The sequence below is a fragment of the Trachurus japonicus genome, chromosome 13, assembly GCF_045865225.1.
Source record: "Trachurus japonicus isolate A0001 chromosome 13, Traja_1.0".
In the NCBI taxonomy this organism is placed as follows: Eukaryota; Metazoa; Chordata; class Actinopteri; order Carangiformes; family Carangidae; genus Trachurus; species Trachurus japonicus.
The window spans coordinates 12,261,887-12,281,527 of NC_140919.1; the positions used below are offsets into that span (position 1 = coordinate 12,261,887).

Consider the following 19,641-nt stretch of genomic DNA (forward strand, 5'->3'; position numbering starts at 1 on the left):
CTCCACGTTTTGATAGGTCATATAGTTTTTGATCAATCCCCGATCAATGACCATGATCATTTTTGAAGAAATTATGAGATTATAATGGTTGTGTATTGCACGGAATGTTCGTGTCAGAGCGCGTGACATCATCGGTTAGAGTGGGAGAGATGCCAGAAAAACTCCAGATTTTTTCTCTTTCCACACTCAGCCCGGCCACAATTTACACTCTACACACATAATTTTTTCAGAATTTGTAAGACAAACTTGTTATCTCTCATATCATGTGCTCAAAATATCAGAGAGACTTACAGAATTTACAGAATAAGCCTCTGAGTGCGGCCACGTCTGTCTCTGCTCCTCATTGACTCCAATACAAATATTTTCTGAGAGAAGCAGAACGGACCGATGTTTTAAAACTGCCAGCGTCTCCAAAATATTTACTGTAGAAACACCAAATCGTACCAAATTTTTCAGGAAGTCCTTAGAGCAACGTGATCTGTGTTTTGTTCTGATAGGAGTTACCGTTTTGTCACAGTAAGCCTAAATGTGAGACCGGTGCAGAGGCAGAAAATCGTTCTTTTTCTCCACGCTTCTGTCTGTCTCAGCATGGGGGGGCCCCTATCGCCGTGGTAACCTCTGGTCCTCAGGCCAGAGCTCATTAACTTCATAAACAATCCACCTGGCGCTCGTTTAAATGTTTATAAACACAGACACAGCTAAATCAGACTGACACAGGATGCAGCTCATAACATGTGTCAAGTCAGTCACACACACACACACACAGACTCTAGAACCAGAACGTGGCAATAGACGTCAGTGGAAGACGGTGAAGACAACAGACGGACGGAGAGCGGAGAAAGAAGCGGAATTTCTCTGAAAGCGAGATACACGGTAACACGGCAATATCAGTCAGAAACATCATCTTGCATTGAAAGGCTACAATAAAAACAAAAAACTCCCAAATCTAAATGAAACAGAGCAGAAAGAAGAATAATCATATTTATTCTGCCCCTTATTTTAGATTATGTCATAATAATTTAAAGCAGGGTTTCCACTGCCAGTTGGTACTTTGCACCCCTTTCCACTAACCGCCAACTGCCGTTCACTGGACGACTTTGATTTTCATTTGTGCATAGCTATAGCCTATATATATATAAAAAAAAGAAAAACATTGAAGTCCACTGTCCACCATGTCTGTGACTTTTCCTAAAATTATGTTGGGCAGCACCCATTTTTGTTAAATACAATAAATAGCCTATTATTCACACAAAAAATATCGATCATGTTTTCTCATTTGCTTTGATTTGCGCCGACATTATTGTGCTTGCTGCTTGCTTGTGTGTGTCCAGTCTGGCTATGTAACACACGCACGTCGCAGAAATTATTTTCCAGACTGGACAGACTGGTTGTGGAAGAGGTGTAGCCTACATGCAAGGGAAAAATATCAATATGATATCAAAAGAAAACGAAATTCGTTTTATAAAGCCAGTATTTAGGAGCAAACTAGTGTAAATGCACAGGGGAAAGTCGCTGTGCTTTTCATGTAAAGTGCCGACGCCAACACGTGTGCGGTGGTGGGGGTCATCATCAAACAGTGTCCGCGCTCCTCTCTCCCTCGCCGCTGCAGTTCTCTGACTCTGCAGCGGCGTCGCCAATTCCTCCTGTTCTTCAAAAAGCGTGTAAATGCCGGTACGCCAGGGTCTGACTGGTCGTAAATTTTTCGGCACTTTCTCCCGACAGGTTTTGGTTTGATAGATCCCAAATTAGGCGGAGAAAAGTGCGTACGCACAAAACGGGGGAAAGAGCGTGTAAAAAAACGTGTATCCACAATGATAAATGAGGCCCCAGGCCTCTTCTTGGTGCCAGTGAATGAAAGGTGACAAATCACTGCGCTTTTAAACATGAAGCTTATCCAAACAAAAAACTAGAGCAGCAACAACTCTCATATTTAAATTGTGTTTTATATTGTTTTCATATATTTCACTGATTGCAATTAGGCTATAGAATCCGAGTGTGTGTTTTATTGAAAGCGAGGCTGGGTGTGTGTAGCCTAGGAAAATCACAACAGTGGGGTTTATATGCAGCGGTCTGTAGGACCAGCTTAATAGACACATTAGCGACACATTAGCACCTCCATTTATCTCTGACCAATAGGTGTGCTTGTGGATACTTCACTCAAGTAGGCTACAGCCCTGCCCCCCACAGAACTTCACACAGGTGTTCAGTCAGCTTTGAACCGAAAAACCGGTTCCTTGTAGCTCTCCTCACACTTTTCAGTTCATGAGTGTCATAAGCCGGAGGACAAAACTGTAGGCTACATTGTTTCATTTCATTTTGTTAAGTAACAATCCTCTCTGAATTATGGAACTAAAAATAAAATATCTTTAAAAAAAGATCCTATGATATTTAGCCTAATTGCATTATTTTTATTCAAATGTGACTGAGACCTTTATCTACCTAAACAGAGGGTAACATGAATAAATATCCTATTTTGTTACATATTTCTGGAAACCGTTACATTGTGTAACCTGACCGCGGCGCCCCCCCCACCCCCCAAATCAGGCATATTATGATAATAAATATAACTGTGGATGAAAACAATAATTGAGGAAAAAAATAAACTATTGTCTGGGGTACCCCAGGGTTCTGTCCTTGGTCCTCTTTTGTTCTGTATTTATCTGCTTCCTTTATAGGAAAGATCATCTCAGAATGCGGCATCAACTATCAATGCTACACAGATGATATTCAGGGGTACATGTCTCTACGGCCCAATGACACCTCTCAGTCCCATAATCTTGAGGCATGCATATGCAAAATCAAATCATGGATGAGTCAAAACCTCCTCATGCTTAACACCGCCAAGACTGATTTAGTTGTGTTCAAACCATGCAATAAGCAAATGTCTCCAACCTTTTGTTGTATTGTTGATGGTTGCACAATTACTGAAAGTCCACGTGTAAAAAATCTAGGAGTCACTTTTGACCCTTCCTTATCATTCCAGCCCCATATCAGGGAAATCACCAAATCAGCTTTCTTTCACCTTCGTAACATCGCCAAAATACGCCCTGTTCTGTCCTGTCATAACGCGGAAATTGTCCTTCATGCTCTAGTATCCTCCAGATTAGACTACTGTAACGTTCTCCTCTCCGGTCTAACCGCCTATACAACGCACAGTCTTCAACTTGTACAGAACTCAGCTGCTACAATACTGACCAAAACCCATAGATACAGCCATATAACTCAAGTCCTGAAATTTCTTCACTGGTTACCGGTCCAGGCCAGAGCTGATTTTAAGGTCCTTCTCCTTACCTACAAGGCATTGAATGGCCTGGCCCCATCATACCTGTCTGAATTGCTCATCCCTTATATTCCGACCTGTCCTCTCTGCTCTGTAAATTCTCATCTTCTGGTTATTCCCCTAGTCAATAAAAAGTCATTTGGTTATAGGGCCTTCTCCTACCGTGCACCCTATTTATGGAATAGTCTCCCACTGCATATCAAACAATCCACTTCCACTGTAATTTTTAAAACACTTAAGAAAACACCTTCTTACACAATGTTTTGGCGAAATTTGAATTTCCTATTTATCTCCCTGTGCGTTCTTTTGCTTGTTCTTTCTTCTGTCCTCCACAGTATGTTTGCCTATTTGGCAACACTTGCTCGAGTTTGCCCACTGGAATATTTGTTTTTACTCGCGGCATTCACGTGAATATTTCGCTTGAGTTCAATATTTTGAACTTGCGCTAACAGTGTGTTCGCGTCATTCGCGCCGCCGGCACAAATTTGCGTCTGTACATTGACTTTTTAGAACAGTCGAAGGGCGCACTCACACTAGGGCGAGTTGTTCCATACCGTGCTGAAGCAGAGGTTAAATACCTGGATTTCCACACCAGATAGTTGGACCAGTCTGACTTATTAGGACTTATTAGGGCTCATTCACTGACTCACTGACTTGATGATCTGACAAAGGAACAGCCCTCACACACTCACAGATTTCCCATGAACGCACCTCTACGTCAGTGAGTCCGTAAGGGGTCGGATTGGAATTGGGCCTGAAAGTGTCTGAAGTCAAAGTGACATCACATGGAGAAAACACACGATGAAGTGTTTCCTCCTCGTCTCCTCCTGCTCTGTATCATCACTACATAAAGACTCCAGCTCCTTCTTCTCTGTGCTCAGTGTTCATCCATACATACAAGCCTCCATGTGAACACAGTGATAAAACTGTGTGTGTGTGTGAGAGCCATGTAATGTCCATGTGTGCATGCTGACAGAGAACGTGCTGCTCTGACCCCCCTCCTCCTTTCAGGGTGGAGCCTGCTGGAGTCCGATGGTTGACACCAGGTCTGAGGAAGTGTAAGTGTGTTTTTACTTTGAGCAGCACATTCACCCATCTTCACACTGTCACATCACCGACCTCATGAGTTTTCATCAAACTGTCAATAACTGATCACATGATCAATAACTGCAGCTGTGTCTTGTTCTCTCCATCAGATTCCTGTCGACTCACAATCGACACAAACACAGTGAACACAAACATCAAACTGTCTGACAACAACAGGAAGGTGACATATGTGGAGGAGCATCAGTCATATCCTGATCATCGAGACAGATTTGACTACTGGCCTCAGCTGCTGTGTTCAACTGGTTTGACTGGTCGCTGCTACTGGGAGGTCGAGTGGAGAGGATGGGTTGATATATCAGTGAGTTACAGAGGAATCAAACGGGAAGGAGACAGGGATGACTGTGTGTTTGGATGGAACAATCAGTCCTGGAGTCTGAACTGCTCTGACGGTGGTCACTACGTCTGTCACAATGACACAGTGACTCGTATCTCCTCCTCCTCCTCCTCCTCTGTCTCTCACAGAGTAGCAGTGTATGTGGACTGTCCTACTGGCTCTCTGTCCTTCTACAGAGTCTCCTCTGACTCACTGATCCACATCTACACCTTCAACACCACCTTCACTCAACCTCTGTATCCTGGGTTTAGACTCTGGTCGTTTGGTTCCTCAGTCAGTACGTTTACATGCACAGCTTAACCGAGCTATGCTCAAAATTCGATTTTGGCGTCTAATTGGACTTCTGTCCGTGTCCCAGTTTACATGCAACTTGGAAAATCGAATAACTGACGGGAACGTGTCCTCCTCCTCAACACCAGGTGGCGATATGTGTCATTTCAGAAAATAAATTGCAAGGGGGGAGTTGTGGGTTCTACAAGTGAAGACCACTTCTGCGTTCAAAAAACTGCAGTTCTCTAAAATAGCCAACTTTACAACTTAAAAAAAACATATTTACAGCCTGGTACATTTTTTTTTTTTTTTTGGTCTCTACCGATAGTTTCCACCTCCGTGAACACTGTGGGTGGGTTCTCGGCTGGCAAACCGCCGCACCTCTCCAAATATGGAAAGTAGACTCCCACAAAAATCCAAGATGGCGCAGTTCAAATGCCCGTAGTAGGAGCACAAAACAGACTCCCCCAAACCAATGGGTGACGTCATGGGTGTTAGTCCATTCTTTTTACAGTATGTGGTGAATTGGCAGGGCTAATGGTTACCGCCAACGGGAGGGTTTTAACTAGGGATGGCTCGATACAACTTTTTCATGTCCGATACCGATACCAATATTGCAACTTAGAGTATCTGCTGATACCGATATCAGTCCGATACCGTCTTTTCTCCAGTTCATGTTAAAGCAGAAGGAAGCGATCCGGTCGTTTTGGCTAATGCTACGTTCCAGGCAGGCTTTTGAAACTGTAAATTACAGCTTCATGTCACAACTTATGACTTTGTAGCGTTCCAGGCAACCTACTCGTGTTTTTCCGACCTGTTTTACCTGTGAAAGTCACTATAACGGCCACTCGTAACTTCCGACCCGTGAACTCGTACCAGATCGAACTGGTATGACTTCACAGGTCGGAAAAACACGAGTTACGGGCTGCCTTGAACGCACCATAACAGTCCGCGTTGCTACGTCACCACATTCACGCGCATCCCTTGGCTGCACACACAGCCCTTCATGCTGTTCTCTCTCCTCATTGGATAAAAACTGTAGGATACGAGAAAAGTTTTCTCCTCGGCTCAGAGCAGAGCAGAGGGACTGACAGACCCGTGTTTCGGTCCAAACACTCTATGTAAGTGATTGCTGTCGGAAGATATAACTATTTAAGACTTATATTAACACAAATATATCGCTTACTTCTGCTTTAATAATACATATAATTTGTATAGACGTACTTCGCTTAATATGGACATCTAAAGACACCATGTTCAAACTATGCAACAAATATTCTGCTCTCCTAAAGGATGAAATAAAATAAATAATAATCCCGGGTTTCCCCCAGAAAACTTATATTGCACTTCGATAACCCCCACCTCGTATGGTTCGTTTAAAGCAACAGGTCTTGCTAGTTTTGTCCTGTAATGCCATATCTTGTTATTTGGATAAACGCCCGCAGATGCATTGCTGGGTAGCGTCACATAGAATCCGTTCTTTTTGTCCATTGCGCACCCCTTTCTAATCTATAATGAATAAGTGGGTGTGTGTTCCAGCGTATTTATGACGCGTCCACAATATCCATTGCGAGGATCCACGAGTTAAATTTCTCTGGCCAGCCCAGCCATTTTACCAACACCATGTTTTTGCGTCCCTCGTTTTTCCTTGATAGTATTTTTTCTATTTTGAAAGTTTTGTTTTTATCGATAATTACTAGATGTATCTCTTTTTTTTTTTTTTTTTTTTTTTGGGCGTTTTTGCCTTTATTTGATAGCACAGTGAGATAGACAGGAAAGGGGGAGGCAGAGAGAGGGGGAATGACATGCAGGAAAGGTCTGCCCGATGCGGGATTCGAACCGGGGACGCCTGCGTTGAGGACTGTAGCCTCTACATGGGGCGGCCGCCTTAACCACTACGCCACACACCGCCCCCACTAGTTGTATCTCTTGTTCGTAAAATACGCCCTTTACAGGTTCACTGGACATATCATCTAATCTATAAACAGGAGGGTCTCTGGCAATACACTCTGTGACACTAAAATATTCATCCGTGTATGTCTGTTCATAACCCTTTCTAAACACACCTCTCAGCTTTGATATCGTCACAGTGTCTCCCTGTTTGTATTAAAAGTTACATTCTTACGTTGTGGGATTGTTTTGTACAGGTTGTTAAAGACTGTTTTTTCGTTATCATCTTTGTTTACATCAGAGGGTCGCATTTTTATGGACCTGTGGTGAGAATTGTTATATGCAGTAACTAGGTCCTGGACCTGGTCCACATACAGTACCTGCATGAATTCACCGACGTTAAATATCTCCACATGCGGGTCTTGAAAGTTCCGTTGAATCGCTCCACCACGCTCGCCTTGGTTTCGTTCAATGTTGAAAAATGGGTAATGTTATAACGATCCATCAGACGTTTAAACTGTTTATTATAAAACTCTGTCCCTGCATCCATTTGTAGTTTTACGGGCACGCGTCCTTCGTCCAGAATGTGATCAAACGCTTTTACAACATCGCTGGCACTTTTGCTCCTAAAACATCTAACCCAAGCATACTTGGAAAACACATCTATACATGTTAATAAGTAGCACACGTTATCATTGTCTGCAGAATATTCGCTCATATCTACCAGGTCTGCCTGGTACTGTTTGTCAATACCACAGACCAAGACTCTATTTCTGCAAAAATGTTTAGCTGCTTTGGTGTGGAGTGTGTACTAGAGCATGGCTACCCAACCCGAGCCCGCGGGTAACCCGAGCCCCGACGGGTATCGGGCCGGGCCGGGCCTGGTTTTTAATTAATTAATTCGGGCCCGGGTCGGGTCGGGCTGCATGCGGACAGCTGGTCTTGGTCGTTGGTCGCGAGCGCTCTGAGCGGCGCGCGCGCGCGCGGTGCGCGCGTGTGTGTCGCTAGTGCCACTCATAGACTGGTGCCACTTCAGGTGGATCCGTGAGCCAATCATCCGTCCGCAGTCTGGGCAGGGGAGCCCAGATGCAGCTGCCCTCTGGTGTCGCTGGGCACGTCTCTCGGTCCTTCTCTGCTGGTTCCTGTCGTGTATGAGTGAGGTTTCTCTGGCACACATACACACACACACGGCCGTGTCCACCTCTCTCTCTCTCCCTCTCTCTTTCTATCTATCTCTATCTCTCTCTCTCTCTCTGTCTGTCTCTCTCTATCTACCGAGTTGTCTCACTTCCGAGCCGCTTGACGAGCGTCGCGCTGTTAAATGTCATTGAAAATAACGTGCATTTTGCATAATAACACTTCGGGTAACAGGTCGGGTCGGGTCGGGCCTGGTTTTTAATTCATTAATTCGGGCTCGGTTCGGGTCGGGTTTGAGAGTCTCGGGCTCGGGCCGGGTACGGGCTTAATTAGTCCAGTGACAATGCCCCCCAAAAATTGAGATACCCCTACCGGAGGTAGAACAAAACCTAACAATGTTTTTCCTCATCTCTAAGGTCTCCCATATATGAAATGGATTCTTAGGTTAAAATATTTTACTGCAAACATTGTTAAATTGATACATATTGTCATACACCCCAAACTTAAAAAAGAACAAAAATACAGCCTGGCCGTATGGGAGTTAAGACATATAAACTCATGTAGATTAATAACACAAGCTCTGACAGCTTTGAAACTTGACATAATTGTGGCCAGGAAGTTTCTTTACCTATTAGAAAAAACTGGATGTGAATATCTTGATGTGTGTAACATATAGAGACCTATAAACACTTGCCTTAAATAAGCGGACATACAAAAAAAGAATATCTATGCAGATATATATTCTCATTTACTTTGTAGTTGCTCAGCCAGGGATTGTCATAGAAACACATATGATGGCTTGTTTGAAAGATGGAGTTGTGCAGAATCCAGTGATACCAAATATGTGAATATAGCATGCATAGTCAGCATAATACATCACCAAATGTATGAGGTGTCCCAAATGAAATAAAGTGAAACATCAGCATAATCAAGTCTCCACAGCCCATTATCAATGGTGACAAGAATGTTGACCAGTTCAATCTTAATGCAACCTAAGCAAGTAACTTTGGGTAAGTGCTACTCTTTTTTATAATACATTAAATAATAGCATATTTCATGATGACACCTTATATAGTTCATATGGAAACAAATATCCAGTAGAATCAGTTTAAATTGAAATAGAACACCTCAAAAATAGGCCCACTTGAATTTATTTTTAGTCAAGTCATTACTGCATAATGGAAAATAATTCTGATGTTGACCCTAAATTTGTCATTTGCAATGCCGCCCATTGTCATTTGCCATGAAGTCAAGAGTGGATGCTGAATTAGATCGACTCGAGAAGGCTGGTACGGTGAGTGGGCTGCGCCAGTGGTGCCTGTAGTGAAAAGAGACAACATAATTCGGCTGTGTGCCAATTATAAATTAACAGTAAATCAGGCTGCCACCACAGAGACCTATCCCTTGCGCCGAATTGAGGAGCTGATGGCGGGACTGTGTTTTCAAAGATCGATCTTGCCTCACCATATCAGCAGGTCCTTCTAGAGGATGAGACAAAGAAACTACTGACCATCAATACACATAGAGGGTTATTTGTGTACAATAGACTGGCTTTTGGTGTTGGTTGAGCATCTTCCATTTTCCAAAGGATTATGGAAAATCTAATGAAAGATCTGGATGTTGTTGTCTATTTGGATGACCTGTTAGTTACAGGAAAAACTGAACAAGATCATCTGGAAAAGCTGCAGAAGGTGCTACAGAGGCTCCAAGAGAGCGGCTTGAGAGTCAAGAAATCCAAATGTGAATTTGGTAAAAAGCAGATTGAATACTTGGGACATGTTTTGAACAGCCAGGGCATTCATCCATCTTCAGACAAGATAAAAGCAATCAAGGACGCACCAGCACCATCCTGTGTGAAAGAACTGAGAGCATTTTTGGGGTTAGTGAATTAATATGACGATTTATGAATAACCAAAGCACTGTACTAGCTCCACTCCATAGGCTGTTAAAGTATGACGGGGCATGGGTGTGGAAGAAACCAGAGCAGGCTTTTGAGGAGTGCAAGAAGTTGCTAACAAGTGACAAGATTTTCCTGCACTATGATTCTAACCTACCCCTCACTCTGGCTTCTGACTCCTCAGCTTATGGTATAGGAGCTGTCATTCAGCATGAGATGCCAACAGGAGAAACCCGTCCCATTGCTTACGCGTCACGTACGCTATCCCCTGCTGAGAACAAATATTCTCAGATTGAAATAGAAGGACTGGCATTGATTTTTGGAGTCAAAAAGTTCCATCAATATTTATGGGGAAGGAAATTCAAGCTTGTCACTGATCATAAGCTTTTGCTGACTCTTTTTGGAGAACATAAAAGCCTGCCCACCATGGCTGCTGCCTGGATTCAAAGATGGGCAATCATCCTCTCTGCTTCCTCTCTGAGTACTGTGCTTCGGAAAAACACAGCAATGCACACGGACTGTCAAGGGTTCCTTTACCTGACACAAGCGATGTAGGGACTGAAGCCATAGCGCAGAACATTCATGCATGTTCTATGAACTGAACATTTGATGCAAGTGCCAGTGGATGCTGATCAAGTTGCACGTGCCACATGCACAGACAGTGTGCTAGCCAAGGTTCTGAAATACATTACGAATGGTTGGCCTGATGATGTGGACAATAGTCTGAAACCCTTCCACACACGCAGATATGAACTGTCAGCTGAACGTGGATGTGTACTCTGGTGCACCAGGGTGGTTTTGTCTGAGAAGCTCAGAAAAGTTGTGTTGAAAGAGTTGCATTCTGGTCATCAAGGAGTTGTGAAAAGCTCTGGCACGCAAATATGTATGGTGGCCTAGGATTGACACGGATGTAGAGCAGGTCTGCAAAGCCTGTGAGTCTTGCCAGATGAAACAATGGATGCCTCGGCAGGTGCCTTTACATCCTTGGGAGTTTCCAGGCCAGAGCTAGAAAAGATTACACGTGGACTTTGCAGGCCCCTTCTTACTGTAGGTCACACCTTCATGATTGTCGTAGATGCCTACTCCAAGTGGCTAGAAGTATTCAGAATGCCCAGCACCTCATCACAAGACTAAGGAGACTGTTCGCAGCATATGGTCATCCGGAGCATGTTGTAACTGACAACGGAACGCAGTTCAAGAACTTCATGCATCAGAATGGAATTCTGCACTCTACAAGCGCCCCAGGCCATCCTGCTTCTAATGGTCTCGCAGAGCGATACGTGCAGACATTTAAGAGTGGAATTAAGAAGCTTTCTCAGACTACACTTGACATTGAGGACAAGATCTCTGTGTTTCTGATGCAGTATTGCTGTACCCCAAACTGCACCACTGGTCAGTCGCCTGTGGACTTGGTCCTAAACAGACATCAAACTCGCCTGGACCTGATGCATTCTGACACTGCAGTCACAGTTCGCAGAAAGCAGTACATGCAGAAGTTCTATCATGACCAGCGGGCAGTGAGCAGATCTTTCTCTTTGGCCGACCCTGTCTATTTGCAAAATATGGCAGGGGGGAGAGAGAAGGACCAGTGTCCTACAAAGTGCAAGGGACAGACACAGACATAACATACAGGAGACATGGGGATCAGTTGAGATCCCGTGTCACAACTGATGGACTCATTTTGGATATTGACTGTACAACCTCTAATACTGACACGTCCACCCAGCCAAGTGTGCTACAAGACAACGTGTCAGCCGGTGCTGATCTTCTGCATATGGACAGTGCAGAGGTGCCAGCAGCATCTCCAATGCTGCGCCGCTCAGCCAGAGAAAGGAAGCTGCCTGAGCGCTATGACCGTTAATGTGCAGATGAATTGTTCTTTAAAAGCAGATTGACACTCGGACTAAGTTGGTCAATATAATAATAATGTAACTACTGTTTTCAGTTCAGTATAGCTTTGTTACATTATGCCTGTCTTGAAAAGGTACAGAATTAAAAAAAAAAAAGCACGACAAGGGAGTTTGTTAAATTAACTTAGAGACATTTGTATGAGTTTGTATGGTAATACAAGGCACTGATATTTTAAGTCATGGTGTAACAAAAGTGTACTTTCATTTAAAAAGGGGGGGGGGGGGGTGTGATGTATCAGATTTTGAGTTTTGTATTCTGTGTGACCGTTGTGCCATTGTTATCAATGTACCAAGGAATGCTGGGATATGTATGTGAAGTTCCGGTTTTGCACGAGCTGAGTAAAGGTGCCATGTGCAGTAAGAGTCACTGCGTCCTGTGCGTTATTAGGGAAATACACAACACTAACACTATTATTTTCCATTATGCAGTAATGACTTGACCAAAAATAAATTCAAGTGAGTGTATACAGTATATATTTAAGGTGTTCTATTCAATTTAAACTGATTCTACTGGATATTTGTTTCCATATGAACTATATAAAGTGTCATCATGAAATATGCTATTATTTAATGTATTATAAAAAAGAGTAGCACTTACCCAAAGTTACTTGCTTAGGTTGCATTAAGATTGAACTGCAACTGTCAACATTCTTGTCACCATTGATAATGGGCTGTGGAGACTTGATTATGCTGATGTTTCGCTTTCTTTCATTTGGTGATGTATTATGCTGACTATGCATGCATATTTGGTATCACTGGATTCTGCACAACTCCATCTTTCAAACAAGCCATCATATGTGTTTCTATGACAATCCCTGGCTGAGCAACTACAAAGTAAATGAGAATATTCTGCATAGATATTCTTTTTTTGTATGTCCGCTTATTTAAGGCAAGTGTTTATAGGTCTCTATATGTTACACACATCAAGATATTCACATCCAGTTTTTTCTAATAGGTAAAGAAACTTCCTGGCCACAATTATGTCAAGTTTCAAAGCTGTCAGAGCTTGTGTTATTAATCTACATGAGTTTATATGTCTTAACTCCCATACGGCCAGGCTGTATTTTTGTTCTTTTTTAAGTTTGGGGTGTATGACAATATGTATCAATTTAACAATGTTTGCAGTAAAATATTTTAACCTAAGAATCCATTTCATATGGGAGACCTTAGAGATGAGGAAAAACATTGTTAGGTTTTGTTCTACCTCCGGTAGGGGTATCTCAAAAACTAAAGCCCTTTTTGACAGTTTGTCACTAGCCTATAATTTCCAGGCCCGTGCAGACCTCTAGTGTGTACGCATCCTGAGCAGCCAGAAACGTTTGTATAGTGTTCAAGTCTGGGGTGGTCCCTGTAGACTCCCTGGCAGCCTGCCGAAGTCTGTTCACACCACCGAGACCCCCGGGGTGGGCCGGGTTGTAATAAATCTTATGCAGTGTGCTGTTCATGGCGGAGATAAAAAAAAAAATAAATAAATAAAAAAGTAACATAGGGGTGTATGTAGATCAGGACAGCTTCTGTGTTGCTATATGCGGGCTTCCATGTGTTTCTGAGCATGTCGAGTGTCCATCGGCACCCGTTTTCATTAATATCGTCTACCATTTTGTTAATTACAGTCATTACATTGTCATGTTGTTTTAATTCATTCAGAATAACTTCCACCGCTCCTGCAATCTTGGCAGGGCTGCAGAGCATGCGTTTCCGAAACAGGTATGATCTTATTGTCGGAATGAAGTTTTCGTTCCACAGACCTAAATTTGTATTTTTGATCCAAGCACAATAGTGAAATAACCTGGGCTAACTCTCGATAAGGCAGAGAAACCTTTATTGTTCGGATTGTTGTTGTTGTTGTTGTTGTTGTTGTTGTTTTTTATATACTTATACTTTCACCTAAGTGTTGCTCTATGTTATCTCATAAATACCTGACTTGCAAGGAAGGACAATTTGAATGCTGGACAATAATTTTGTTATCCCTGACGTCTTCCTTGATGTGAGAGCACTCTTATTTCTGTATATTTATGTATTTTGGAAATATTGTGAACTTTTAAAACACTTCTTAAGAAGCACCTTCTTACACAATGTTTTGGCAAAATTTGAGTGTCCTATTTATCTCCCCGTGTGTTCTTTGCTTGTTCTTTCTCCTGTCCTCCACAGTAGGCTATGTTCGCCTATTTGGCCTGTACTTTTTCTGATCATTTATTGTAAACTGTTGTGTAAAGTGACTTGCTATTTCTATTATTGTAATTCATTTTGTAAAGTGTACCGAGACCATGTTGCACCATGGTGATTTTATACTTTAAATAAACTAAACTAATATATACCACACACTGTAATCACACAGGATACACCTAATGATGTTAGTTTAAAAATATGCTGTGTTTGAACTGCTTTCATTAACAATAGTATGAGATATAAAACAAAACATTGGCTGAAACGGTTCACGCAAATGGACAGAGGAGGGAGGGGGGATCAGGTGCCCGCACAGGAGGGAGGGGGGAACGATCCCCCTGCGGGTTCATAAAAAAAAATACGATTAATAAACATATTTTCCGATGAACACACAAAAAAAATCACAAATATATGCATGTAAAAGCTGTGCCGTAAAGTATACCCCGTAAAGCCGAGTTTCCACCGAATCAATGGTCTTTCTATTTTATTTTAATTTTTTTACCGCAACATACGGTTCACGTAATGATAACTTCTGTATTTTGGCTATTCAAACTTCCACAGTCCATAGTTCTCTGTGTTTGATATTTCAAGAGACTTTTGGTTAAGTAATGGACAGCTCCTAGGCAGGATCATTCTGCTGTGTTGTCGTCGCCGCCGTCACAAATTTTCTAGAAATAAACTCTTGGAAAGAAAAATCCCAACATATTTTTGCTCTATTTACATACACTTATTGTTTTTATATATCTCTGTAATGTTTTTATGGACTTGTTGCAGCAGTGTATTGATGACATTACATCATTCATTTTTAAGAATTACAATGAACTATTTTGCTAAAACCAGCACATTATTATGATGTGGAAACTGAAGTGTTGATTGATGTGCTGCCTGGTCCCTGGTTGACAAATAAACACATAAATATAAAATAATATTGTATTTTACTTTAAGTCTCATAATAAATCACATCATCACTCCTCCTTCACTTCAGGACGTTTATCACATCACCAGGTTCCTGAGTGTCTGAGGCTGAAACCAACCTGAGCGTCTGACTGTGTAGCCAGGACGTAGAGCAGAGGGAAGGGACCCAGTGAGGAGACGACGCTGCGTCCTGGACGTCAACGCAGAGAGCAGCGTGGAGCAGCTGCCTACCTACACTCGCCTCTCTCCTCCCACAGTGCAGGTGATTCAGCTCCCTATATCACCTACGGCTGTCATCCCCAGTGCCCATGTGACCCAAACCCTGTGTATCGCTGTAGCAACCAGACCAAACAAATTAAACAACAAATAATCCACCCGTGAAACAACATGTGGCTCCTACACACCAGCCCCTAATTATTGAGTTAATCTGAATAATTACTCACATACCAAGTAGGAGACATACACATACAAAAGGACTTTCAACAACAATAAAGCTCAACCATTAATGTCCATCAATAATCCTACGTTCAAATCTTCTTTCTTGTTGAATCATATCTCTATGACTCAAATGTCCACAGTCTCATCAGTCAAAGTCAAATAGCCAAAATCCAACAAGGTGAGTCTCATAACAGTCAAAGAAAGTCAAAGAAGTCACAACTGAAGCCGGTCTGTCCTCAAACAGCTTCAGCCTCCTGCAGCAGGCAAACCTTTGTGATAGGCCGCCCCAGACAGCTGCTCCGGGTTTTAATCTGCACATGACGAACAAATCCTCTTCAATCCGGGAAGGTCTGTATCACTCGTACCACAGGCCAAGAGTTTCAAGGTGCTGTGCTGTCCATGATGATGACAAGATCTCCCGCAACAAGATTCCCCTTCACTCCTGTCCATCTCTGACGCTCCTGCAGTTGAGGTAGGTATTCCTTAACCCAGGGTTCCCCAATTAGTTTTCCCCAAGGGCCAAAGTATGTGAAATATTCCAAGCCAAGGGCCAGGTCCGGGTTTTTTTCCCAGTGCGCCAATAAAAGTTGACTTATATACAGATAATGTTGTTGTTGTTGCTGCTGCTGCTATCATTTTTTAAATTACTATTATTAGTAGTGCATTGCAGAGGTAATAATTTAGATCTGGGATTCTCACACAAGTTCACACAAAAATCTACTCCTGAAAAATAATTAGTCCAAAGCCATTGTTACCATGTTCTTACATTGACACAACCACCAACAATAGAGGCCTAACATAAAGGAAGACAATGAGAGGTGAGTAGGATGGCCCAGGTGTGTGGAATTTATTTTGATATTGAAAATATTCAAAAATATTCAAAGCAATTATTGTTGTGGCACACAACAGGAAAGGAGCATAACAGTGTTAACTAAGATGTCCAGTGAAACATTTCTGCATATCATCAACATTAGTGCAGAGTCAAGTATGAACTCATCTGTAAAATATCCAAACAGCTCACAAACACAAAAACACACGCTTCAAACCTGTGTTCCTACAGTAGTCTTATTAGTAAAGAGCTCTGAGGAACCATATCCAGTCCTGCAACTCACCAGCTCCCTGTCAGAGAATGAACACACAGACAGACAGACAGACAGACAGAGAGAGAGAGAGAGAGTCTGTCAGATTGTGTCTTTTAAAATATGTCACATGTCATAAAAACACATCAATCTATGAACAGTATTTTGAAATGAATAAATAATAATAATAATAAAAATAGATATTCCATACCATTCAGTGAGAGAAGTGAGAGCGACGGGAGGCAGCAATCCGTCGGATGTCGGGCCTGTATTCTGTTGTAGCAATCCTGAGGCACTCTCCAAGATGTGCGTTGGATAGTCTGTTTCTGTCCTGGGTCTTTAGGGAGTTCATTGACGAAAATGATGACTCGCATATGTATGTGGAGGGGAACATCGTGAGTAGGAGCACTGCAATAGCTCGCGTGTTTTTAAATCGAGCCTGGGGAACCACATTGAGCCAAAAGTCACTCACTGCAACATCTTGGTGTTGCGCTTTGAGCAAATCAGACGTTCCCATCTCCAAGACCTCCATCTGAAGGGATGCCTCATCTATGGAAGGCAGCAGCCTTTTGGCTTCTGTAGTCCACTGGCCGTCGGCGGACACGGAGAATGGCTGTCTCAGGAAGAGAAGGATGTCACCTGAGAGTTTAGGGGAGCTTTCAAATCTTTCTTTGAAGTTTTCTGCCAGCCTGGTCACGAAATCCTTCATTGCAGCATCCTCTCTCTTTTTTGTCTTCTCGCAATGCTCCCGCAGCCACGGAAAGTGTAGTTTTCTCCCTTTAATGTCCCTCTCCAAAAGTGTCAGCTTTGACTGGAAAGCATCAACCGCCTCGTACACGTCTGCGACAGTGTGATTTCTGCCTTGTAACTGCAGATTAAGCTGATTCAGATGAGACATAATGTTGCACAAAAAAAACACACGTGCCATCACCTTGTCGTCACTTAAAAACAGCTGGAATTCCTGCGCTTTCTGGCTCTGCAAGCTGGATAGAAATGACGCGAGCTCATCGCGCAGGTCACACACTCTTTCCAACACGCGGCCTTTACTCAGCCAGCGCACATCGTTATGCAGCAAGAGATCCTGATGTTCCGCTGACATTTCCTCCAGGAATGTTCTGAGAAGGCGATGTTGCAGACTAGAACTCTCCCGAACAAAATTAACCAGTCTGGTCACCGTATCCATCGCCGTCTTCATTTCCCCACACAGTTTAGCGCACAGCACAGATTTATGGATTATGCAATGAAATGTCAGGAGCGCTGGGTTAACAGTGGCAAGTCTGCTTACCAAGCCCTTGTGTGGTCCAACCATAGACGGAGCCCCATCGGTGACCACGGACACGATTTTACGCACATCCAACCCGTTCTTCTCGAGGAACTGCATCAGCTCATTAAAGACGATTTCCCCAGTTGTGCGCCCAGGTAGAGGGAGTAAACAAAGGAGCTCTTCCCGGAAAGTTTTCCCATCACAGAACCTCACAAACACAGCTAATTGTTCCATATCGGTCCGGTCACAGGACGAATCTATTGCGAGTGACATGGCTTCTGCTGTCTTTAAATCAGTGAGTAGACTGGAAAAACACTCCTCCGCTAAAACTTCCACTCTTCTTGTTGCCGTATTAGCCGACAATGGCACCTGCTTTAATAGCTCCACAACAGTCTTCTTGTTTTTCTCATCGTGACTTAAAACCTCTCCAGCCATGTCTATTGCACACTTTTTAATCAAGTCAGCATCAGCAAAGGGCTTTTTAGCTTTAGCCAAGTTCCATGTAACTTGCAGGGATGCAGCTGTGGCGCTCTCCTGTGCAGATGTTGATTTGCTCATAGTTGACACAGAGTGCTTGTATGATGTTATCATGTTCGCAATTTTTTGCTTGCGTTGCTCTGACTTTGCAGGATAGTTTGCAGTGAAACTTGCTGAATGCATTGTGTTGAAATGCCGTTTCAGATTTTCTGCTTTGCAGACAGCTACAGTCTGCATGCATATGAGGCATGTTGGCTTAGAATTGGCGTGGTCAGGCAAAATGAAACAAAAATTATCAGTCCAGTCAGTTTTAAACTGTCTGTTTTCTTGGTCAACTTTCCGCTTTTTACAGGCCATGTTGTTCTTTCATAGTCTGACTTACTTTGATATGCCCGGGGATGGCAGGCTGGCGCTGCTTAATCATTGTGCATGTGCAGTTTGTTATTATTGTTTTCGCGCGCTCTAACTGTATCAAATGTACGGTGTGGCGTGAGGTAAAAATAACAGCGCGACAGGCGCTTTATGTGCGTGTGTGTGTGCGCCAGCACCTCGCCGAAAGATGAGTTTGCATTTCTGAATATTACTGCATTCGGTGCGGGCCAGATGTTCGGTGCGGGCCAGATGTTTAGCTCTCGCGGGCCGGATGTGGCCCGCAGGCCGCCTATTGGGGATCCCTGCCTTAACCCATCTCCTCCAAAACAAAGGCAGATATTGAACCTGTTTCCACCTCCTATGTGCAGATGTGACAGTTGAGGGTCCTGTCACTATGCCTCCAATTGATCATGTTTCCTGGCTACTTGGCCAGGGGGATGTCCCTTTGGCCAAGTGGTTAGTGCGCATGACTGTGAACCGGGAGTTTGGGGTTCGAAGCCCGTCCGGGCACATACTGTATATGTCTGAGGGTTTGAAGACTCCTGGTGGTAATGTTGGTAAGGTCTTCAACAGTATCAGTAAGTAAGTAAGTTTAATTTATATAGCACTTTTCATAGATAAAATCACAAAGTGCTTTACAACAAGTATAAAATGCAATAAAATACAGTACAGAAATCACAACAGAAATATACATAACAGCACAATTTCAGGAAAACTTTACAGAGGCCCCACAACGTCAACATCAGTTGAAAGCCTGTCTGAAAAGATAGGTTTTAAGTTCTTTCTTAAAACCTTCAGTGGACTCTATACTGCGCAAAGTCGATGGTAGAGCATTCCAAAGGCGAGGGGCACAGGCCTGGAAAGAGCAGTCACCTCGTGTTTTCAAACGGGTGCGAGGGACCATCAAGAGTTTCTGGTCTGATGACCTTAGTGAACACGAGGGGGAATAAGGTCTCAGTAGCTCAGTGATGTACGAGGGAGCTTGTTCATGGAGGGCTCTAAAAACAAGTACTAAAATCTTAAAATGAATCCTAAAATTAACTGGTAACCAATGTAGGGAATATAAAATTGGGGTGATATGATCCCTTTTCTTAGATCCAGTTAT

At 43.0% G+C, this 19,641-nt stretch overlaps 1 protein-coding gene across 1 annotated transcript in view; it reads left to right on the plus strand.

The window, feature by feature from the left end:
- The window catches only part of LOC146975643 (uncharacterized), a 62,802-nt gene extending 57,781 nt beyond the window's left edge, over positions 1 to 5,021 (plus strand). Inside the window, exons 8-9 of the mRNA XM_085796639.1 lie at positions 4,292 to 4,338; positions 4,477 to 5,021. Coding sequence (XP_085652765.1) covers positions 4,292 to 4,338; positions 4,477 to 5,021 — 592 coding nt within the window. The remainder of the gene's footprint in view (positions 1 to 4,291; positions 4,339 to 4,476) is intronic.
- Positions 5,022 to 19,641: the final 14,620 nt, after the last annotated feature.